The sequence below is a fragment of the Haliaeetus leucocephalus genome, unplaced genomic scaffold, assembly GCF_000737465.1.
Source record: "Haliaeetus leucocephalus isolate CR32 unplaced genomic scaffold, Haliaeetus_leucocephalus-4.0 Scaffold339, whole genome shotgun sequence".
In the NCBI taxonomy this organism is placed as follows: Eukaryota; Metazoa; Chordata; class Aves; order Accipitriformes; family Accipitridae; genus Haliaeetus; species Haliaeetus leucocephalus.
Window position 1 is genome coordinate 21,121,229 of NW_010972775.1, and position 24,287 is coordinate 21,145,515.

The following is a 24,287-nucleotide window of genomic DNA, read 5'->3' on the forward strand; positions in this document are numbered from 1 at the left end:
CAAATCATAGTTTTTGTAGAATCGCAGAACGGTTTGGGTTGGAACAGATCTTAAAGATCATCTGGTTCCAACCCCCCTGCCATGGGCAGGGACACCTTCCACTAGGCCAGGTTGCTCAAAGCCCTGGCCTTGGACACTTCCAGGGATAAATCTGCTTACTGGGTTTTTATGACCATTAAATCTCTGACCAGGAATGTTGCTATTTCTTCCTTTGTGGAGGTGCACCATATCGGTGCCACTTGGTACAAGAGTTACTGACACCATCCTCGGGTTGGTCTGCCAGCAAGGGACTGCCTGCCCACAGAGCCCTGCAGGTTCCTCTGCCTCCATCGTCGTGGTGCAGGAGCTGAGGGATTTTTCCGGAAGACAGCAAGTTTTCAACCTCCCTCTGGCACTGCAAAGTAGACTCATATTGTGGCAAAGGCCAGCAGAGCTGCTTCTCTGGCCTGTCACCCATATGAGATGCTTCACAACGAAGCTACATGCAAGTTGTCTTGTTTAAGTGACCACTGCTCCATGCAGAGGAGCAGTGTGATTTACCCCGGCTGCTTTCTTCACTAGCTGCCGTGAGAATGATACGTGTCTCACAGTCAGTGCTTTCATCTGGTAGTTTGTAATGGAGATAATTGCCTGCCCTCATACTGAGAATAACCTGTAGTAGCAGACAAAGATATTGGCTTCGGTGATAGACCCAAATCTATACAATACTATTTAATCTTCTTGGGGATTGCAGGTATTAAACGGGATTGGCCATTCCGCCAGCAATATGTCCTTCACACCTGACCCTCTCTTGTATTAGAACTCCGCCAGCAGAGGCATCATGAAAATGGGATCATTTTCATCTGCCTCTCTCTGCAACAGCATCTCCCATCTGGCTGTTAAGTATCAAAGAAGCTTCCAGCACTACATTCAACCCTTGGTACTCTTCTTCCTCTCGGACAGCATCTTTGGAAGGTAAGCTGTGGAGGTTTGTTTGATTGCTTCAGATCTCTCATAACTGAGACAGTCCAACCGGTGAGGAGTTAATCAGGAGTTGACCTGTAAGAGAACTGCTAAACTTACAAGACTAGAGCAACTGTTCTTTGCTGAGGCTGATGGTCAGTTATTGTGAAAGCCTGGAGAGCTCTTACAATGGATCCTAGCTTTGGATACGTTTCTGCTTGCAAAAGGTCTTTCAAGCAGCTCATTTTGGAGGAGAGAAGTAGAAACAGTGTTTAAATGGAGTGTGTGCATATATCTTCTGTTCTCTCTGTGTCATTCTTTTTACTCTTTTATCTTTGTTAGGAAGGGTTATTTTCTAATAACGTGCAATTTGTTATACATATTACACAGTTCTGCCATATGCATGTTTATGTTTTTTTTACATATGAAAAGCAAAGCTTATATCATCTATTTATCTAGGTACTCCCATGACCCTCTATTACTGTTGCCTTAGTGATCCTCCCAACTATTTAAAAGAAGATAATAATGCCTGTCTTGCAAGAAATTTAGGCTGATTACTTCACTGGGTGTTATGCAAGAGGGTAAGTGTGTGCTAACTTGCATGAAGAGCTTATCTGAGAATGGCTTACGAAACTATGATTCACATCCAGCTCAAGAATAACATAATATTCGCACTTGGGGTGGGGAGGAGGGTGGGGGGGAAATCCGTGAAAAGATATATTCTAAGGTAAAACATTCAAGCAGTGCTGAAGGCTAAAACCTGTCCAGCCCCAAATCACTGTCTCCATACTGTCACAGCTGCAGGCTCTGGCATTTACAATTTCTCTCCCTTTCTAAAATCTGTTCAAATAATCATGCAAGATATGCTAATTATCCCCTAATAAAAGGTATGATTCCAATTCCACTTTGGCAGTTCTGATTTCTGCAGAAAGGCTTGAAAAGATGTAGTCATAGAAACAAATGGATGCTCAGCACCCTCAGTTTTACTAAGGCCAAGTCTTCCTCATGCTCTCCTCAAACTGAAAGAAAAAAGCTCACCATTGCTTGGTTTGTATTCTGTGAGAATGCAAGGCTGGAGAGCCATGAAGCAGCATGGCTGGGAACTATCAAGCAGTTTTCGTTCTCCTGTTGAGGTTACTTAGGTGAATAACTGGTCTGTTAGGAGGGAGTTTTTAACAGCATGATCTTGTCTTCAGGGTGTCATCTTTTCTAGCAATTTAAAGTTGGTTCCTTGACAGAAGCCATATCCTCTCCTCCTGCAGAACACTGACCCAATTGTTAATATTACAGAATAACAACTGGACTCAAGTGAAAACACAAGCCTTAATAGCTCCTGGATGTGGCCATTAGGTGGAATCAGAATTCAGCTCAGATTGGACTATCATGGCCAACTCCTCTCTATTAAGACAAACCTTTTATTATTAATCAGCATAGCCTACTGTCATAAAAAAAAAGACTGAAACCTGAATCTAGATCTGCCTTTACTCATTTAAGTCCATTTCTTTTTATTGAAAAATAGAAAAAGCAGTCAGTGAAGTAATGTTACCCAAATGGCGGGAAGTTGCAGTACTTTATTTTTTACACTAGATTTTCTTTTGCAGGCTTCTACACTTTGTGTCATGCAGTTTCACTCCTGATGCTTAAGATCAGCTAGAAACTCCAATGGTGAACATAAGTGCGAATTGCTGATCAAGAGAAGTCTTCAGTGGCTTCTGGACACAGCTCTGACTTTGGAACCTTTAGGAAATGCATTTACCACGGAGAAGGCGGCTACAACGGAACCGAATCTTTTTCTTGCTTGCCATAGTGTTGGTTCTCTCTCTTTATCAGCTCCAGTTCAGCCCCTCTGCCCTTCCAGCACCACACACAGCACCCCAACCCGTGGACCCTATCAAAGTGACCTCCAGGGACGACTCCAGCAATAAGACTGCCGTAACAGGCAATGTCACAGCAGCACCCAAAATAAGGCACTGTGTATATGTGGATCCTGAGCCAACTGTGCCCATCACTACATCAGTGAATACAACACAGCAAGAAAATGTCAGTGAAAGCTACCCAGATGAAAAGCCACCATACGAGTCCAAAGGAGAATATCCCCAGGACCTATTCAGTGTGGAAGAACGCAGGCAAGGGTGGGTTGTACTTCACATCTTTGGCATGGTATATGTATTTGTGGCCTTGGCCATAGTGTGTGATGAGTATTTTGTCCCTGCTTTGGGAGTGATCACAGAGAAGTTGCAGATCTCTGAAGATGTGGCTGGAGCCACCTTCATGGCAGCAGGTGGATCAGCACCAGAACTCTTCACCTCCCTCATAGGTGTCTTCATCTCACACAGCAATGTGGGCATCGGTACCATTGTGGGCTCAGCAGTGTTTAATATCCTCTTTGTCATTGGCACCTGTGCCCTCTTCTCAAGGGAGATACTCCACCTGACATGGTGGCCCTTATTTAGAGACATCTCATTCTACATTTTAGACTTACTGATGCTCATCCTGTTTTTCCTAGACAGTGTCATTGATTGGTGGGAAAGCCTCCTTTTACTGACTGCCTATGCCACATACGTATTCACAATGAAACAGAATGTGTACCTAGAACAATGGGTGAAGCAGGAGCTGAACAAGAAGCTAAATGCTGTGCAGGCAGCATCAGCAGAGCATACACGGAAGGTTGGTGTCCTTATTGTTCAGAGGGCAAGTTGGAAATAATTCATTCTAGTGTAAACCACAGAGAAAAACGGCATCTCCTTCTCAAAGTGCATAGTCAAACAAAACCTCAGAATACAGGTTATAAAATATGGGAAATGCAATCTTGATAGTAGAGATTCTAAGAAATTAGAGAACACCACGAAAAGGGAGTTCTACCCTTCCAGTTACTAAAGATACCAAGCTGCAGTTGCTTACCTACTTTCAAAGACATGCATGGGATTTTGCTTATTTGGTTGTTGTAAAGGAGTTTCAAAAAAGCCACAGGAACACATCCTTAGTCTGCGAATAAGATTGGACAACTTTGTGTTAAACAGGGGAAAAAAAGGCTTCTGTAAGAGGCACTGTCCAAGCCTCTTGCAGATGAGAGGTGTTGGAGGAAATTCTCTTTTCCCTTTCTGAAGCTAGGTGTGTTGCTAAGACACTGGTGGTATCACCTGTTACCTGATATGCAGCACAGAAAGGGATCTGGCAGCCATTGCCACCACTCCCAGTCAGCATGTGGCAACAAGATCGAAATGCCCAAATTCCATTTCCATGCACTGACCACAGCTCTGTGCGCTCAGAGATGATTCTGTGTGCTGCTGGTGCTCAGACAGGGAGTTTTGTGGCTGTAACTACACGCTCCAGATTTGAGACTAGGACCATTCACTCATTGTCTTTTGAAGGAGGAGTTGACTGCTTACACAAAGGCAGTATCTGAAGGTGTCCCCAGAGCCAATTACCATTTCAGACTAGCAGATGTGGCCAGCACATGGCCTCCAGGACACTTGGGGCTTTGTCTTCCCAAATGTGCCTGCCCACTTGTTCCTTCTCTGTCCCTCCCTAACTCTCCTACTGCCTCTTTGTCCTCTTGACCTGTGCTACTGCGAACTGTCAAGCAGAAACCACTAGATTTCCAATTGTCCTCTGGCTTTGGCATGCTTTATTAGTCAGATGTGTGTCACTGGCACTCAAGCATGCTTTGCCCCTTCTGATTTCGGCACTCCACATAATTTAAGGAAAGAAAGGAAGAGGGGTGAGGATAGTTGAGGTGGTGCAGAATCAATAAAGTGCTTTTCTTTCCTCCTCCCGGTCTGTCTTTCAGCCAGTGCTCGTGGCTGGGAATCCTGAAAGCTCACGTGTTACATGTCAGTGGGATCCATGTGCGAGATACTGCAGCTATACACATACAACACTATGGACATCACCAATCATCATAAATTGAATCCAGCCCTTCAGACTGAAGGAAAAAAAAACAAAACACACTTTAATTTTACAGAGAACTCTCACTAGTGTATAGTAGGATGACAGAGAGCTGCTGGACCTAACCATTAGGAATAATAAATTACCTATCTGGAAAGTAATGCTGATCACTGGAAAAAAACACCCCTTTACACCTTCACTCTGCCTCTGCTGGAAAATAAATAAGGATACAGATGCTTGGAAATGAAGTCTGGGGCTGTCTATATCTGCAGGAATCAGATGGTAAAGGCCATCTGAGTCCACCTCCAGGTACCTGCATCCTCACTGAGGAGCTGTAGGTAGAATCCTGTTTCTCTTGGAGGCCACGTGGTTTTACAGAGACCACATGGCTTCAGATCTTTCAGTAGCATCCACGCATAGTCATTTGTATTAGCTTTCTCACAGACAGTAGCCTGAAGAGCTATCATCCTGAAAAACCAGGTGAAGTGGTAGTGGTGTTTAATTATTTTTGGTTTTGCTTGCATGCAGAAAAGCAGTGGGGCAGTTGCAGATGATGGAACAAAGAAGCCAACAGATGGCAGAAAGCTGCAGGTAGGTCTAAGCAACTTTACAGGGATCTGAAGTCATTGTAGTTTGAACCCCTCCCCATGTCAGATTGTGAATAAGGTGTCAACTTCTGTGTCAGGAAACCTGGACCAAAACCTACTTTGTGCAAAGAACCACCCATGCTTGGCACAATATCCACAGCTTACTTAAGAGGACACCTGGCTGAGTTGTGTCCTCAAAGGATTTTTTATAAAAATTAAGAGACAGCTCAGGCTTCCCAAGTGGATTTGACTAGCAAAGTGCTATTCATTCTATGCTTTAAACAGGCATAGAGAAATTCAGAGCATGACTTTTCTTACCTGGTTTTATGGTCAATTTTCCTCCTGGGCTCTCAAAGCAGAGGTTGGTAAGGTCTGTCCTTGCCCATAGCAAACACCGAAGAGCTCATTCCTCTGCTGCTGTTTAAATTGCTGACCCTTTGTCTTCCCCATGTAACCATTACACAGAGAGGCCTAGCTGATGTAGTGGCTGCATACACAGATAACATAACAAGTGTTTAGCTTCCTCATACGGATGCTGCTTGTTCCTCTATGCACTTAACCCACCTGTTCTAACTAATATTCAGTCAAAAAGCTCATTAGGACTCAGGTGTTGACTATAAGAACAGAGCACCAGAGCTATCAAGTTTAAGTCAGGACACCTGACATGACTGTAGCATTACCTTGTAACAGCATATAAATCTACACAGTTATTATCAGGTTTATGACTAAAAGTGCTGCATGGTTTGATTATTATAATTTACAATAACATTGTATTGATGTTGAGTTCATGTGAGCCCATTGCATTTATCTAAGGACAGGTTGCCCTGCTATCTCAAGACCATGTCTCTTGCTGTGAACAGTCAGTACTGACAGCCACCCTGTGACCTTGAACGCGGAGACTGTTTAAAATCCATACTGAGGCTGCTCCTTGGGTTGGGGAGATCAGTCTCCATATAAATGCATCCCCAGGGCAGAGGTGAACCAATGCTTGAGATGTTTTGAGGAGGAAACTGCTATTGACTGCTGCATTGTACCTTTCCGTAGCCTACATCAGCCTTACAGCGAGGCAGCAGCTCAGCCTCCCTACACAACTCTCAAATGCGCAGCACCATCTTCCAACTCATGATCCACACCCTGGACCCCCTGGCAGAAGGTGAGTGAATGCTCCACGTCTGAGGGACTTGGGTTTGCAGCCCTGAGCACAGAGCAGTTTAACTGGGAATACAGCCTTTGCATGTCAGGGTGTTGGGGATCAGCAGCTCATCCTTGAAATGCAGCTCCGAGTACCACAGATAATGTTAGGTGGGGGGAGCTCTGCAACAGTGGCTTGTACCCCTTCTGATTGCATGGCTAGCAAGGACAAACACCTCACATTTTGGCCTGCCATATCTACTTTGCCTGTGCCAAACTGGTTACTGCTGTGGTGGCAGCTGCTGCTTGAGGGGGGACGAAGGCACATGGAGCAGCTGCTGTTGCAGGCGTCCCTGCCAACAGTGGCGGTCACTGCAGTCCCCCATCTTCTGCTGTCTTTGATAGCAGATACAGCAAACATGAGTTGCAGGCTTACTCTGTCTCATAGCATGTCACACCTTCCTTCCTCTTCTTAGCTCAGACCTCACTCCAGCCTTGAAACAGCAGCATTCAGTGCTGACTATGTTTTCTAGAAAGAGCTGCTCAATCTATCAATCAGCCTCATTTATAATGGGAAAATGAACACAGGAAGAACACATTACCTATACACCCCCCCCAGCTGTGCACACAGCCCCTCACAAGGCATAAACCTGAAGAAGAGGAAAAAGAAGTTAAAACCTTGAAGAATTATCATTTTGACAGTGGTTAAAATCCCAGCTGAGGTCTAAAACACACAGCATGTTTCAGTTATGATGGTTAAGCCAATCTGTACTTGATTTAGACCAACACTGAACACCTCTAAAAGTCCACCTGCAACACTGTGGTATTACCACTGTCATGGTAAGCTGTACCCACAGTACTTTGCAGGCAATGGGCCAAATCCCCATGGTCAAGGGCTGATCAGCTCAGGACTAAGAAGAGACACATTCTTTTAAACTGCCCAGAGTGCAGAGACGCCAGATCTCCAGACAGACCCAGGGTCTTTGTGCACAAACATTTAATGTGCTGCTTTGTATCAACTTTAATACAAGCAGTATGTGGAGGTTCATTTTCCAAGAAATGGTGAAGCATGTTAAAAAAATACTTTTTTAGATATTCCTTCCTAGCTCAGCACATGCCCTGCCCCTCCACTGCCCTACTTGTTCTAAAGAGATTATCTGTCTTCCATTCAAAGAGAGATTGAAGCTAAGCAGATCAACACCTCTCCTGTCTATCACAGAGGTTACAAAAAGGACTCTCCAGATCAAAATTGCAGCTGCCCAACATGATCGAGGGAACAAAGGAGGCTTGATAAAGACAGCAAGACAGAGAAGTGTCTGCTCTGACAGATTTTAGTGAAGGCACCCATCATGTTACTAACGGTAGCCTAACAAGAGCCAGATGCATCAGGGTTTGCTCTACTCCCCTTGCCTCCCATCCCCTGAAAAGGTGGTATCAACAGCACCGAAAACTTACAAGAGGACATGCTATTTCATTTAGCATCAGAAAGTGCCAGACCTGAGGGACTGCTGCCCCTCAGAGACCCTCCAGCACCATCTCATCCTTCCTGCACCTCTAAAGGTCTTTGTGCAGCATCTGCCCACCCCAGGCCAGCACATGCTTGGCTTTCAGGTCCAGGCTGGTGCCCGGGTGAAACCCTGGGACCTCCGCAGTAGTTGTGGGGCCTGAGGTTGCCGGTCCAGGCTAAGGAGAGTGCTCCAGTGCTGCCCCAGCCAGTTCAGCCCAGAATACACTGCTGGGGGGTTTCAATGCAGTTTTAAGCCACTGGCCTTGCTAAAGAAGCTGTGATTACCACGACTTGTGAATATTGAATAAACGGGACTGGAAGGGCAGTTTGGATGTTCTCTGAAAGACAACTTCCCCTCTGATATCAGCTACGCGGAGTTTGAGTTACTGTCTCTGTATGCGGCAGCCACTAGATGGGAGTGTGACCATATGTACTTAAGCAAGTCTAATACAACAGGGACGATGTGAAGATGGGCTACAGTCTCTCCAAAAGGTTGTTATTTCTTAGATCCTTTACTATAATAATGCCATTGAGTTAAGGGCAAAACTTCTGCCCCACGTACATGTCTGTTCCAGTGAACACTGCTAGAACAGAGACAGCTCCTTAGAAAAGATAATGATAAAGAAACTACTGATATTATAACGGCACAGCACTCAAAATCAAGGACCCCGTGTCCCAGGTCCTGTGTATCTTGTAGGAGACACTCCTTACCCTGATAAATTCATACCTAAAGAAAAGGTAGTCTGGAGAAAAGGAGTAATTTATGAATAGAATGAGAAACTCGAGTGCCTTGAGGATCTTGGCCGAAAAGATGAAGTGACTTCCCCAGGATGACTCTGAAAAAGGATTTGAACCCACCAAGGCATATCAGGACTGCAAGCTCAGCCTTTGTGTTAATAGTACTGCAGCACTTTAGTACCCTCAGGACAGCTGGGTGCCTAGTTCCCACTGATCACCAACAAAGTCCTTCTCTCTGCAGTGTGTGCAGCACTGTCTGTACCAGACACATTTCTGTAATTAGGTTGTAACATAAAAGATGATCCCAAAGCAATTTATCTTTCCTCAAGGGTCCTTGTTCCTTCTTGCCAATGCCTGTAGCATCAGCACTTAGAGGCCATGGTAAAGAACACTCTACAAAAGAAAAAGGTTGCCAACTATTGCTCAGCAGTTCCTAACTTAACCTACTGAAATTGGGATCTCTGCAGGGTTTCCTTCTTTCTGCTGCAGCTGCGTTTCCTTTGGGCAGCACAGAGGCAGTTTCAGGGCAGCAAGGGTCCAAAATGTGGAAAAACTGCCAGCACTGGACCTCCAAAACCAACTTCCAGAGGCAGAGGTCTTAGAAATACAGTAGAAGTCTGAAATACAAACTTTGTTTCACTGTTCCTAGTGCAACACCCTTTGTGTGAAACAAAATTTCTCATTTGAACAGTGTTTTAAGTTCAGAATGTTTGTGGTTTTCTTTTTGTATTGGGAAGGGATCATTACTTAAGTCTCTTTCTCTGTCTGCAGGAGACTAGGTGTTTTACTTTAGAAGTTCTAACATTGACATTGCATCCTGAATTACATTTTTGATAGAAACTTCTATTTTCAAAGTGCCTTTTTTTTAAATTTAAATGAGGAATTTCTAGCAACTGTGGTCTTTTCCCCACTTTCTCTGAAAGTGTGTAGAAGCAGAGCGTGAGATCTCTTCAACATCTTCCAGTTAGACACAAGAGGGAACTATTGGGGAATTAAAGGGAGCAAGGATTTTGGACAGACTGAGGAACCCTCTCATTTCTGAATCTCCAGTCTTACCATCAGATTATTCTTTAAACTCTAGCCATACACGGAAGAAGACAGAAGCCTGCTTTTACTTTTGAATGAAGAAAAAGGCTCCAGCAGCAAGGTTGTCAGAGCTGTCTACCTTCAGTATGCCTCAGTTAACAAGCTAATGATTTTGGAAATTAGACCAGAATAGAGCAGCAGGCAGTGTTGCAGGCTAGAGCTGAGCTAGAAGACTGAAGGCAGCTATAGTTTCTCCTTGCTTCATTAGCATTCAATCATTTGTTTTAAGAGAATCATGATACAAAGGGACAAAAGGAATCATGAGGGTTTTTTTTTTTACTTCCACTTTTAGACAGCAGAATTTCCAAATTCTCCAGGTTCATGCCAAATTTTAATGAAAAAAATCCTTCCTGCTGTTCATGTTCTAAGTTAGTCCTGTTAGATTAAATACTAGAGCCAAAGAATTAATTAAAGATAAGCGCCAAACTCAAGGCAGAAGCTCAGCTGCCACTTTAAAGCCAGCCTGAATGCTGTTAATCCCTAGGACAGGAATCTTCCTGAAGAGCATCTCAGGGCCCCTGGACACAGATAAGTCCTGTGTGACGGGCTCTCAGACCGGGGGCAGAGTTACCAGCAGCAAGTGCCCCAGGGGACTGCAGTCCCGCAGTGAGAGGGCAGCTCAGTGCAGCACCGCACACCCCACAGGGCGAGCACACTGGCCTGCTCAGCTAATTCCCAGCACTAGCACGGACTGAGCTGACAGATATCCTTCCTCCCCATGCTGACCTGCAGATCTGGCCAGCTTACAGCCAGCTCTTCCTCCAATCTTGGTTCGTGCTGCATGAAATGTGTCAGAGGAATTAACACCTTTTTAAATGAGACTGATCTCATGAGAACTGGATAGTGGCCTGGACCTAATCTGTTTATCCTGACAGAGAGATGCTCACCAGCTCTGCTTGGGTCAGTGCTCACAGCTTGCAGCCTAGGTGAGGGCAAGAAGCCAGGAGCTTGAATTTATATAATCTCCTTCAGACTGAGCCTGACTGCCCTGACCCTGCTGACAGAAGCTTTTGCAACAGCTTCTAGGAAAAGCTGAACAGAAAGATGCATTGCCCGGTGGTTAGAGGAGGCTGGGAGCAAAAGGTCACCTCTTCATTGCCCTGCGCTGATGGGTATGCTTGTGCTTAGCATCAGCAGAGGGGGAATGAAACAAAGTGCTTCGCATCCCCTCTGGTAGGCTTCAATATTGACAAGGAGCATGGAAGACTCAGGTTCTTTAGTGCTAGCCATCTTTTCAAAGGAGAAGAGCTCATCATTTCATCTCTGTCCAGCCATTCCAGTGTTCAGTGGAAATCCAGTTGGTGAAAAATGTTTCTGTCAGATGGTAACAGGAATCTCACCAGAATAGGACTCGTCCCCAGAAGCCTTAATGTCTGAGCCAGTCCCAGCTGTTGGACATATACCAGAGTCTACTGATTTTCACAAGGTTCAGCTCAGAACGGTAGACCTGCCTGCGTGGCTCATGGCCTTGGATCTGCTATTTCTGACTCAGTATCATGGTGATGAATAAAGTGGCAGGGCCCTGCCCTTGAGGCAAATGACAACAGCACATTCTGGCTGCATAGCCAACAGTACAGTAGATTAAATCAGTGTGATAAAACTTTCAGAGGAAATTAATTTACAGCCCTGTCCACTAGCCAAGCATAGCATGGCCAATTTCTTGTGGCTACTGTCCATGTGCAAACCCTGTGACCCTCGGCTTAGTTGTTGGATAGGCAGCTCAGCAGAGGATACAGATTAGAGCAAAATGAGGCTTTTATTTGAGCCCATAGGTTGCTCACTTTCAATGCGAGTAGGAGTTAAGATATTTGAGCACAATACCTAACTATGGAGACACACACACAGAGTTTTACAGTTCACTGTAAGACAATAATAAAGCAGCTCAGCTGAGCAGAGCATGGTTTACAGTGGAAGAAGTCCTCAGCAGTCCCAGAAATACAGTACTGGACACTGCACTGCTGAAGATGATCTCTCGGGTAGCCTGGGCCATGTTGAACCTGGATACCAGGAATTTAGATCAACTGCAGTAGAGGAGACACTCATGTATACTTAGAGAAATCAATCATTTTCTGGATAACTAGAACATAAAATGTTTTTATTTCTCCATACCATCAGGTCACCAGGCTGCAAGCAGCACAGTAAAGCCTCTTCAAAAGCCACATGGCAGAAGGAAGGTGTCATTTTTAGCTTGCGCATCATCTAGCCTGAAAAAAATCAACAGTCCTTTGGGAACAAAATAATATTGCATTGAAACTCCTCCTCTGTTCTTTCTGCAGTTGCTTCCTATGAAGTACAGATATCCCCTGTGTTACTGACCTGGAAAGGATTTCTTTTCCCTCTGGATTCTCTTTTAAATATGAAAGTATTGGTTACATGTCAAATTGCTGGCATAATTACCATAGTACTAAGCATTTAAATATAAGAGCTAAGCATTTAAATATAAGAGCTATGATCAGCTAGCAGCAGCCAAAACCTAGGGCCACAGCCAGCAGGACAATTCACAAGTCAGTGTCGACTGCAATACATGCAAGAGGAAAGGCACGAGAGTGTGTGTGTGTGTGTTGGGGGGAGGCAGGTAAAGGGAGCTTTGCATAGCTGACAACTGCTGACAAAGGTATCCTTCTAATCCACAGCAAAATTTAAAGACAGGGTTGACATCCTGAGCAACATAGCCAAGGCCAAAGTAGAGACTCTAGCTGGACAAGGATCAAAACCAGAAGGTGAGTGCAAGAAGAGTTTGCCTTGTTTTGCACTGCAATCCCTCACCTTCCCAGCACTCAATACCCAAGGGCTGGCAAAGAAACACTATGGTCTAACACAAATTTTCTGTTATTACTGGTCACAGATAGTTTCTATAATAATGCAGCAGAAACCAATCGATGTACGCTAACAGTGGACAATAAAAGCCATCCCCAATAAAAGTGTAGGAGTGGTTAGTGAGATAGCATCCAAACAGAAAGTGCTACAAGGATGTAGTGTAAATTACCACCAGAAGGGTGAAGAGGGGAAATCAGGCCATTACAGACAACAGTTGGGTGCTGCTATGCCTCTGATCTTTGGTAGACCCTGCAAATGAGGTGTTCATTAAAACAAAGTACCTTCATTTTAGCTTGGAAATTTGGCACGCTTGCAGATGAGCACGAAAGATTCCTCCAGAGAGAAAAGCTCCACTGACTTTGTCTATAACAATTCTAAGGGTCTGTGCATCCTCCTTTTTAACAAGTTTTTCTATATCACTACTGACACACAGGCTTTCTGAGGTGATTCAGAAGCAGCAGCTAGCCTGTGCTACAACATGGGTCTGTGCTGTCAGTGAGGCTGGAGATTCTGGAAAACAAGCAGACTTTTGTATGGGAGGTCCCACCTCCACAAGCACCCTGCTGCAGTACAGCAGTCACCCGAGCACTTCAAAACATTGAGCCTCATTCTATGTGAATGAGACCAGACTTGAGGAAAATACTGTTTAAGAAACAAGTAAATTCTTAGTGCAAGTTACCAACACCACATTGACTTCACTGAACTATGAATTTTCACCCCATGACATGTTCCACAAACTTTGTTGGTGCATAGTTAGAGCTGTGCGCATTCCAAAAGCATTATCGCTCTGTCTCCCACTTTGGGCTGAAGGTATCTCAGGTGAACTCTCTTACGGCGTGGTTTCAGAAATCCCAAAAGCACTCACTGAAAACATGCATTTCTGAAAACCTCCCCTCTAGACTCGCTCCCTAGTGCAGCTGTGAGGCACTGTACTGGATCAGCTTACCCAGTTCAGGATAAGATACCCTGTAATACCCCATCCTGGTACAATTCATGGGATAACACAGTCCTACTGACTTGACAGGCTTGACTGTGTGGAGGGGATCCCCTAACCTAAATTGCAGCAGTCTGAAAAGGGCCCTTGCTGTGACTAAGCAGAGAACCAGGCACTCCCTCTCACTTCTGCTCTGTTATCCGTATTTCTATGCTATTCTGTACAGAGTTTTCTGTGTTCCTCTTGGCTACACAGGTTAACACAGAAACAGCACAGAGGACATTGCAGTTATTTCCTTGTATGTGTCAGCACTTTTCTATTTGCATTTGAATACCTACCAAATGATTAGGGATTAAAGTCTGGCAGCACCTAACAGTCATTTCTCAGAAGCCTCAAAGAACATCAGTTCCCTGGAGAATGCCATGGTCTGCTAAGAAAAAAGGGGCAGCAAATCTTTACACCCTTTCTGGCTTTTAAGAATGGCTTTAATAAGATCTTCAGAATCCACACTGAAACCATGAAACACTCATCAACTGTAGATCAGATAATTAGCATTTCCTTGTTGTTATGTATGTGCCTCTTACAGCAGTTTCAGATAGAAGGTCATAGGAGCATCAAGGTATCATTCTGTGCCAGGTGGGCCAGATTCTGCCCAGCTTTTACTACTCACAATCCGCAGAAGGGACAAACAGAAAATCTAAGCAATCAGACTGCATTTAACATGAAATCCCACACATTTTTGTAGGAAGCTCAAACCTCACTGCTGAGCAAGGGGAAGGCTACCTGATGCTAACATGACTGAAACCAGTATTCCTTCTTATCACTTTTAGCAGAAGAGGAAAAGGCGGCACCAAGCACCGTTCAGGTAACTCCTGCCAGCGATTCTGAACCCAGCAAAGACAAACAGAAGGCAGATGTACCACAAGGTGGAGAGGTATTTAAATAAGCATCATAGGCAATAAGCGCTCAGTCCAGACCAAACTTCATGTGTACTTTCCTTCTTCCCTCTCCAGAGCTTTTGGGATAGGACCCAACCCATTTCCCATAGCTGGCAACTATAAATAGACTCTGTGTGTAGTAACGAGATATATTAAGGTGTTAGCTGAAGCCTTTTGGCTTACAAACACAAATCAGGTCCAAAATATGACACCAACTGGTACTGTAATTTGGCTGTTCTGATGAGGAAAGGTTTTCCAAGGACAGACAGTATATGCTTCATTTGTGTGAAAACCCTGTCTAACAGTTGGTTCTAGTTAATGGATACAAATTAGTTAACATAATACACAGGCACTGAGATAGAGCATGCCTGGATTTTGTCCCACAATAGCAAGATGTGGGTTGTGGATGCCCTCAGCCATGTTACAAATGTGACCTCTGCCAAGGCAAGGCCATGGTGAATAAACGCTGTGCAGCTCCTTGTTAGTGCGAAAACATACTGGGTTTTGTTTCTTTTTTCTGCTCTACAGCCCTCTTCAGACAGTGATACGTCAGAAGACAGCAGCTCTGAGAGTGAGGAAGACAGTGATGATGACAGCACAGAAAATGATGAAAACGATGAGCCATTATCTCTTGAATGGCCAGAAACTAGGAAAAAACAAGCAATATACCTTTTCCTCTTTCCCATTGTCTTTCCTCTCTGGAGCACTATGCCTGATGTTAGAAACCCAGTAAGAATCTGTCTTCCTTCTGCTACTGGATTCATTAACTGAACTATAGATTTCCTCTTGGCAAGAGCCCCCAGTTCTACTTTTCCATGTCTAGAGTCTTTGCATACTTGAAGTGCTGTTAATGCTGCAAGGAGTGGGACAGGTGCCCCACCTGCAGCATAACATAGTTCCAGAGACTTAATTTAATAAACCACAAAAGACTAGCAACTGCTGGTCATCTAATCAAGCTGACAAAAAATACATAGAATTAAAGAAACCAGGGTCCATGTTAAAGCAATTGATTGCAGTGAAGTGTATCAGGTGAATAATTTTCACTGGGGATTGTTAACTTTCCTGAAACTTCTGCTTGTTTTTCTTTTCAAACTTGATTTTAACAGGACTCCAAAAAATTCTTTGTCTTCACATTTTTTGGATCCATCGTGTGGATTGCTGTATTCTCTTACCTCATGGTGTGGTGGGCTCACCAGGTGAGGGGTTTATTTTCTCTCTGCAAACAAGACCATTTCAGAACAAGTAGATGGAGAGAGAGGGAACAGCGTCACTGTGGCATTTTACCTGATAAATTACAGCTGCAGTCATCCATCAAAACAGTAGAAACTGTTTTGTTAGAGCCCAAAAGGGAATTTCAATTTCATTCTTTTCGATTTGACAAAGAGTCATTCTTTTTTGAGAGCTTCCAAGGCAACTTGCACATCAGTGAAAGGAAAAGTGCCGTCAAGATTTATCTTAATGCTGCCTTTTCGTTGATGAATGCTTCTGTGCAGAACATAATTATCCCTTACCTAATTAAAATTCTGGGAAAATACAGGTTCTGATTCTGGAAGCTGCTAAATGATCGCACCTCCCATTGCCTTAATGTTCACCTGGTATTCTGGGAAATAATACTTGCATCTTGTAGAATCAGAATTTGTATTTAGTGATATATTGCACATTCACAGTATAGTTGATCATGCTGTAAATCCAAAGACTGTCATTTCCCAAAGCTCTCAGATCATACATAGCTGATGTTAAATTTGGAGAGGGAAAGATAGAAAACATCCAGAAGACATGAACTTAGAACAGTTGCACTGTAACTGCCTTGACCTTGCTTAGTCTGGGCAACACTATGATTAGATGCTCGCTACAGCATAGAACAAATCCGAGATCAACATACGCTATGAAATTTAGCTTTTTATCCTATAAAGCAGAAGAATACTACCATGTTTAAGGGGATTCAGAATATTTAACTCAAATATGGCACAAAGCCTAGAAGACTGCACAGAGTAATTAAATTCCATGTTCCAAAACTAACAGCCCTACCCAACTTTCTTTATGTATAATTAGGTTGGTGAAACAATTGGGATATCAGAGGAAATTATGGGGTTAACCATACTGGCAGCAGGAACATCAATCCCTGACCTTATCACCAGTGTCATTGTTGCACGGAAAGGCTTAGGTGACATGGCCGTCTCCAGTTCCGTAGGCAGCAATATCTTCGATATCACTGTTGGGTGAGTATTAGTTCAATGCCAAAAGATGCATTTCTTCTGAAATACAAAGCTAGCTGTTTTTATTCCAAACACGGTCTTAATTAATTTCATTTTAGCTGTAATTAAATGAAGGGCAGCTGGGCAACCAGTTACCCAGCTGGAAAAGACAGGCTTTTATAACTTAGTCCACTATCTTCACCTGATTTTGAAACAACAGAAAACTACTGATTTTTCAAGACAAAAATGCAACAAATCTTTGGCTAACATCAAAGATTTACAGACAGGATACTTATCTAGTCACTCAGAGACATTCAGGTCCTATGCAATCAAGGCTCAGTATCTGTGCCCGTATCTTTCATCAATAAAGCATCAGGACTTACTTCTTTATTATAGCATGCTGAAACACTTAATTCATAGGTATTACTTTAGAAACCCTTTTAGATTCTTGGATTGTATTATGATAATGCAAGTATTATCCAAATGCAATTTTTGACATGAACATCATCAATTTTAGATTTATGCTGAGTTATACTGAATGCAATCATGCATCTTTTTTCTGTAGCAGCTTGGAAAAATTGCATAGTTATGATGCAGAAAATGAACTGCCTTAAAACATTCATTTCAATTACTTTTCTTTTACTTGCAGTTTGCCAGTTCCTTGGTTCCTTTATTCTGTCTTCAATGGACTCAGTCCAGTTGCAGTCAGTAGCAATGGTTTGTTTTGTGCAATTGTTCTCCTTTTTCTCATGCTTCTATTTGTGATTATCTCAATTGCTGTATGTAAATGGAAAATGAACAAACTACTGGGGTTCACTATGTTTGCTCTTTACTTTGTGTTTTTGATCATCAGTGTCATGTTAGAAGACAAGATAATATCCTGCCCAGTATCTGTATGACATTTGGACACTTCAAGATGTATGTAGGCATACATAAAAATCAAAAGGGGTTTAAGGTAGCAACTGTTCTACTGAAAAAAACAGAATTATAACGTACTTACTGAAAATAAAATATCTTAACCATACTAAAAAAAAAACCAACAAAACTCAAGTGGTATGTCAGCCTCTACTATTTTTGTTTAGGATCGGAAAAGATCAAATAATGAAGTGACCAACATCAAATAACATACATGTTTAGGCATTCATGGAAAAGCTGATATGATTTAGATGCATGAAGTTTTCAGTATGGCTGATCCCCTCAAGTTAATGGAGCTGATTTTCAGCACAGAATATTTTCAGAAACACACTCTGGCTTAGTAATCTGCTCAAACTCACTGAAATCAATGAGCTGTACTTCAGCAGGAACAGAATCAGACCTCTAAGGCTTGCCTTTACAGAACTACTCTGCTTAAAATCATTGTGTGGACACACATTCTGCATCTCAGAAGCGAACTCACTCAAATTGCATATAAGCAATGAGCACAGCGGTTCCCGAGGTTTGTGCTGCAGCTAGTTTGCCGTGACTTCCCTATGCAGAAGTAGTTTTCATCCTTTCAGTGAATGCCACTATAAAACATCTACACCAGTCCTCTATACATACTTCTGAGAAAATGTGATGCACTTCAGAAAAAATGCTTTTTGCTGGCCCTCTTAAGACCGTGGGAAATGTAATACTAAGGTTTCAAGGAAAAAGCAAAGCAGTAAGAGTTATTTCTACATGCAGAGCATGAGAGTTGCAGAACAATCCTGAAAGCTATCCATATGGCTCCTTTTAAATCTGTATCTGATCTTGCAATACAATCCCTGAAATTTACGGTAAGTGCCAGCATACAAGTGTCATTTCATATGGATTTACATCTTACTGTAAGAAGAACTGGGGTTAGAATACCACATTACCACTAATAAAAACTAAAACCAGGAATCAGAAATACTACAACAAGAGGTTGAACTGCTTGAGTTTTGTTTTCAGCCCGACACTAATCTCTGAAATTCTCAGATTATTGTATCCAGCACTAATTCTTGTTGTCTTTTACTTAACCACTATGAAATAATGCCACTGACATCAACTATCAACAAACCTGAAAGGTTTAATGTTAACAACGCCTCACGTGAGCAAACAACGTAGTTGAGTTGCAGACATTTCTGTCATTCTAATCCATCTAATAAAATGTTAATGAAAATAACCAGAAAGATTTTAAGCTTTTTATTGACTCACTGTAAAACTTCTTTTTTGGATGAGATGGAAAAAAAAACTCAAACAACTTAACATTGTGAACACTGACTTGCATATTTTAAAGGAACTACAAACCAAAGCAAACATCCAACATACTGTTTTTTGGTAAATAAAATTTAAACATTACATATTTACAAATCTACAACCATTCATTTAAAAAGTGCTGCTTGCAGACTAACAAAGTACCATTTTTAAATCCCAGTGAGATAATATCCAGACATACCCCTCTCTATTATTACTATTTGCATCTCCCATTTGTTATACAAAGATTTTTACATGCGGGAATTTTCTCTTTCTTGGGGTACAAATCATTTAACTTGCCAGTGGAGGTCTAATTCATCAGGCTGTAACTGTACCAACAGCAAACCTTCTCAAAATGGGAAACAGTTAGCAGTGTCAGAGAAACAGCACAATTTCTATTCACATTTCAGTATTTCATCTCCAATAATTACTCCAGTGGAACCATAAGTAAAGCAAAATATATATTGCACTGCAAATGTAAAACCTGCGTTTAAGGTTTCTGACATAAGCATTATTTAGTACACAAAAGGAGAAGATTCAGTTCATACAAAATTTTAAATTGAAAATATGTCTCATTTTTATTTATCCATCTTTGCAGTATTGGAAAATATACTCAAATTGCTTTTGTAAATAGAGGACAGTGAGATTTGAAAACTGTTTCATCACTGAATTGTATGATGCTTAAGAATTATCCACCTCAGGACCTACGTTTTGAACATCATGACTTGAATGAGGAAAATTTCCCACTTAAAGCATATCACTATTCCACATATATTTTATTATAGTATTTCTACAGTGGACTGACTTGCAACAGACTTTATAAAAATTCATTAAGTATAATGATTTCACTTGATGAACTACTATATGATATAGTAATTTAAAAGCACACCCAATTGAACATCAGCAATGCTTCAGGAGTGCCACTCTGAGGATGCAAGAACACAGTAAGATTGTTTGTCTGAAGGATGCATATACAATCCTTTTCATGGTACAGTATATACTCTTCTGATAATACTGGCAGGACTGTTGATATTTGAATGAAGTGGCAAACTTGGCTTTACAAGTCTGAAGACAGTTGAAGTACTTACAACTAAGCTGGGACTGGAATGGAGAAAGTGGGCCACGTATTACAAGTGTTGCATCTATTCCTGTGCCAGCACACACAGTTGCAGTGCTACATGTAAGTGAGAAGTGGTTAGGGACCAGGCTCAGTCACTTCTGCCAGACTCAAATAGGAAGCGTGAAGCTTACTTCATAGCTCCGTACCTCTAACACACCATGGCAGCTCTGGAAAAAGCACTTGCCCTCCTTCATGGCTTGAAGGCCCTATAGAACAGTGGCTGCCCCAAGTGTTAAATGACATGGGAAAGAACTGCAAAGAGCTAGGAACACTACCTTATACACAGCACAAAGATGTAGGAGTTTATATACACAGCAACTACTGTATGTGACTTTTACTTGGTAAATACAGTGTACCTACTGTACAGAGCAAAGCATACATGCACACTAATAGGTACTTACAATGAACATGTTAAAACTAACCTGGTGTTTTTCACAATAGTTCAGAAGAATGAAGGGGGTATGTACCTACCCTACAGTGATATACTGTTTGCCATATACCTTGGGTGAGAAAAGTAGTAGCTATATTTCATGCATGAGGAATACTTTACAAGCTTTGTGGTACAAAATAGAACATCACAAATTGTTAAAATAAATTAAATGTGAAAAATGTTGGTAAGTGTAGCATGGCTAGCTCTGCCTCAGGGTGGGGGGTTACTTTCAAAAAGGTCAGCTACATAATTAGCAGCAAATTAAAGAAGAGGTATTACCCAATGAAAGCTGTATCCAACAAGACTGCATCTTGTAACTATCATCAGCATACACCTGCAGCTCTTCAAATTTTAAATCCTTTCTCCTTAGGGCAGCATCTTCTTACTACTTTACAGAGGTCTGGGAGGAGGTTACATAGAGCTTCATAGCAGCATTACTTCTCATTTAAGCCTCTAAGAGGCTCACTCCATTTAATGAAGTAAATGCGAGCTTTAAAGTTTATCTCCTTTTTGCCTAACTAAATATTGCTGTGTTATCACACTTGCAAAGTAAAGAGATTTTAAAAAATACCTGCTGGTAGGCAGACCAAAATATACAATCTAATGTAACAGCTAAATATTTAGAAGTATTACAACAGCAACAACTGAAAGAAATTAGAAATGGAAAACCATTAAGATTACTTAAAATAAGGCTATTTGTTAAAGCATGGTTTAATTTGTTTAGGGTGCTTTATAAAATTCAATGTCTGTTTTCCCACCTCCATACAAGACTTCTGATATTTTCTCTGTAGCCTACCTTCTGGTGAGGAGTTGCTATGTGACTGAGAGCACAGAACATTTTTTTAAATCTCTAGAACAAGAAAACATGAGTCAAAAGCCATGACTGCACCACAAGGACTGACAAAGTTTTTTCGTCACAGCAAAAAAAAAAAGTTGCTTTGCCTGTGAAACAGAGACCAAACATTCCAACTACATTTAACTATGCACAATATGCTCCAATAAGTTACATTCCCTATATATTCCCTGTAGCAAGTTTGCTGTATGTACTTCAGTTAAAGGCTTTGGATTAGCATTATGTACATGTCATATTTAGTGTGTTTCAAACACATCCACCAAGACTCTGAACACTGCATGTTTATGAAGAAGTTCTTGCCAGCTGTCATTTGCTTTGTATTAGATCTGTAATGAGGTCACATTAACAAATGCCAACAGCTGAGATGGACTGATTCCATAACATAATCTGTAGGACTCTTTGATATGCTTTCTCTTTACTAGGGAGTGAGGAGTGAAGGGAACAGGAAAGGAAGAGAAGGAGGTTTCTACAGAAGTGTTTTACAGAGACATCAGTGTGTTCATAGTAGAGTTTTACAGAAGCTTACCATACCTTCCTTCTGATTGCTGTGGTATGTGTGCACGAGAGAAATCCTCTATCTAGAGAGTTGTCTAGGTGAAGGTTAACATTTTCTGTTCTGCTTTAAAAACAAATCACTCTTCAAAAAGTAACTGGACAAGTTACTATAAATAGCAGTGTACTGCAAAAAAAATAAGCACTGTATTGCTTATGCAGCAAGTCCATTTAAAATTTACTCCAGTAATTTAAAAAAATTAAAAAAATATCAACTTACTATAAACAATTTAAAATATGTATAATACAACTTTGTATGCTCTTCATAACATCATGAACATTCTATGTAAACAACAGATTTTGAAGAATTTACTTCGCTCACATTAGGTTCAGTGCATTGTTTCTGTCCACCTGTTACTTAATTTTCTTTAAGAAGGGAACTGTAATATGTTTTCTCAAGTTAAAGACCTGATTTTGTTCAGAATCTTCCTTTCTACACACTGATTTGCAGAAAGGACAAGGGACAGGGAAATAATATTTGGCCCATTATTCACTCTGTCCATTCCACAACTGTAGATAGGCCTAATTTTTCCAAGGCCTTCTGCCACAGTACATTTGTACATACGTTCTTGAACACTGAAGACTGAGATGTTCCTTGTGACTGAAGTGGTTATTTTACACAGGTATACATCATAGATATCACCTCTTTATCTAGGTATATTTAAAGATATGGTTCTCCAAAAATCTTTCTGCATTCCATCACTCCAGTACTTGGTGGTCTATCACAGTTATGAGTATTCTTCACTTGATTAGCTGTAAGACGATCATAGGCCATTTTGTACTCTCTGTCAAAAGCATCTGCAGAAATAGAAAAACAGTTTCTATATACTGTGCTCAAAACCCCAGCCCAAATACAATGACAGCTAGTACACTTATCAGTGAAAAATAGCTGTAAAGTCCTTTTTATTCAGCACTTACCATAGAATGGCACACATCTAATCTACAGATTTTTTTTTTTTCCTTCTTTTGGGAAGCTGAAAACCTAGTTTGCATACATTCGTCACCTATGTTTATTTGAATAATTTATAAAACTTACCTATATCAATGTTATCTCTTCCTAGGGCAACAAGTGAAAGAAATAGTATTTCTCTGTAAAGGCTCCTTAAATGATAAAAAGAAATGTCAATTTATATACTACAATAATATATCACAAAACAGTCTATATTAAAAATAGATTGAAGCGTTTAAAGATAACTTATTTTTAAAAAGTGGCATTTTGAACATAATTCCCGACTGCCACCTCCAAAATGTTGTCATTTGACCTCTGGAGAATGCCCTGGACTCCCCACATATGGATATCACTCGTGGTAAGTCCTTAAGACATCCACTGATGCGCTGGATGTTGCACCAAGTGCATGCAGAGTGAAGCATGCACTTAAGGCACTCAACCAAATTCCACCAAATTTGACAAACAAGTAAGGAGCTTGCTTTTCTGCATTTCTACATTATCTTGAAAAAGCAGGCAGACAAGCAAATAAACACCTTGTCAATGCTCCAGCTGTTGAAAAGACTGCTATATATCCTATTGTAAATAAGAATCAGTAAATCCAGGCAAGAAATAGAAATTTATAGGAAATAATTTTCACTAATTCCACTGTTAATGGAAAAAAACTTCCTAAATGAGACTTAACCTCTCTTCTTAGCTCCTCTTCTGCTCTCTACTGGAAACTTAAAAAAACCCCCCAAAAATCCACCCATGCACCCTATGAACAAGTGTAGGGTTTTTTATTTTTAAAAAAGACACTAACATATAAATAACATTTAATAACAAAATATACACACATATACACACCCCCTACTTGACTTCCCATCATTCAGAGGTGAGAAGAAAAAGAGGTGTCTGTAAAGAGGAGAGGGAGAATATCCTGGTTTCAGCTGGGATAGAGTTAATTGTCTTCCTACTAGCTGGTATAGTGCTATGTTTTGGGTTCAGTATGAGAAGAATGTTGATAACACACTGATGTTTTTAGTTGTTGCCAAGTAATGAAATGTTTAGACTAAGTCAAGGATTTTTCAGCTTCTCATGCCCAGCCAGCAAGCAGGCTGGAGGGGCACAAGAAGTTGGGAGCAGACACAGCCAGGACACCTGACCCAAACTGGCCAGAGGGGTATTCCATACCATGTGACATCATGCCCAGTATATAAACTGGGGGGAGTTGGCTGGGGGGCAGCGGGGAGCTCAGGAACTAACTGGGCACCGGTCAGCAGGTAGTGAGCAATTGCATTGTGCATCATTTGTTTTGTATATTCCAATCCTTTTATTCTTATTGTCATTTTATTATTGTTGTTATTATCATTATTAGTTTCTTCCTTTCTGTTCTACCAAACTGTTCTTATCTCAACCCATGAGTTTTATCTCACCCGCCCCTCCCCGAT

The 24,287-nt window shown here is 41.6% G+C and overlaps 2 protein-coding genes across 7 annotated transcripts in view; one reads left to right on the top strand and one right to left on the bottom strand.

The window, feature by feature from the left end:
* Nucleotides 1-2,626: 2,626 nt before the first annotated feature.
* SLC24A1 (solute carrier family 24 (sodium/potassium/calcium exchanger), member 1) lies at nucleotides 2,627-17,857 on the top strand. The gene is made up of 9 exons (XM_010572071.1): nucleotides 2,627-3,609; nucleotides 5,359-5,421; nucleotides 6,462-6,570; nucleotides 12,513-12,599; nucleotides 14,461-14,564; nucleotides 15,097-15,297; nucleotides 15,675-15,764; nucleotides 16,621-16,787; nucleotides 17,413-17,857. The coding sequence occupies exons 1-9, from the start codon at nucleotides 2,689-2,691 to the stop codon at nucleotides 17,660-17,662; spliced, it is 1,992 nt and encodes a 663-aa protein (XP_010570373.1). The 5' UTR covers nucleotides 2,627-2,688; the 3' UTR covers nucleotides 17,663-17,857.
* Nucleotides 17,858-18,890: 1,033 nt separating this feature from the next.
* The window catches only part of DENND4A (DENN/MADD domain containing 4A), a 63,024-nt gene continuing 57,627 nt past the window's right edge, over nucleotides 18,891-24,287 (bottom strand). For 5 of the 6 annotated variants that reach the window (XM_010572076.1, XM_010572074.1, XM_010572072.1 and 2 more), the window contains 2 exons: nucleotides 22,948-23,012; nucleotides 18,891-22,709 (listed from right to left, as the gene is read on the bottom strand). In XM_010572076.1, the coding sequence (XP_010570378.1) occupies nucleotides 22,573-22,709; nucleotides 22,948-23,012 (202 nt within the window). In that variant the 3' untranslated portion in view covers nucleotides 18,891-22,572. The remainder of the gene's footprint in view (nucleotides 22,710-22,947; nucleotides 23,013-24,287) is intronic. The other variant, XM_010572075.1, reaches the window with a different exon arrangement.

Bases quoted from the DNA above. Each gene is read 5' to 3' on its own strand.
- SLC24A1 (XM_010572071.1), top strand. From the start codon at position 2,689: ATGCATTTACCACGGAGAAGGCGGCTACAACGGAACCGAATCTTTTTC. The intron at 6,571-12,512 runs GTGAGTGAATGC...TCTAATCCACAG, and splicing joins CCTGGACCCCCTGGCAGAAG to CAAAATTTAAAGACAGGGTT. The intron at 14,565-15,096 runs GTATTTAAATAA...TCTGCTCTACAG, and splicing joins ATGTACCACAAGGTGGAGAG to CCCTCTTCAGACAGTGATAC.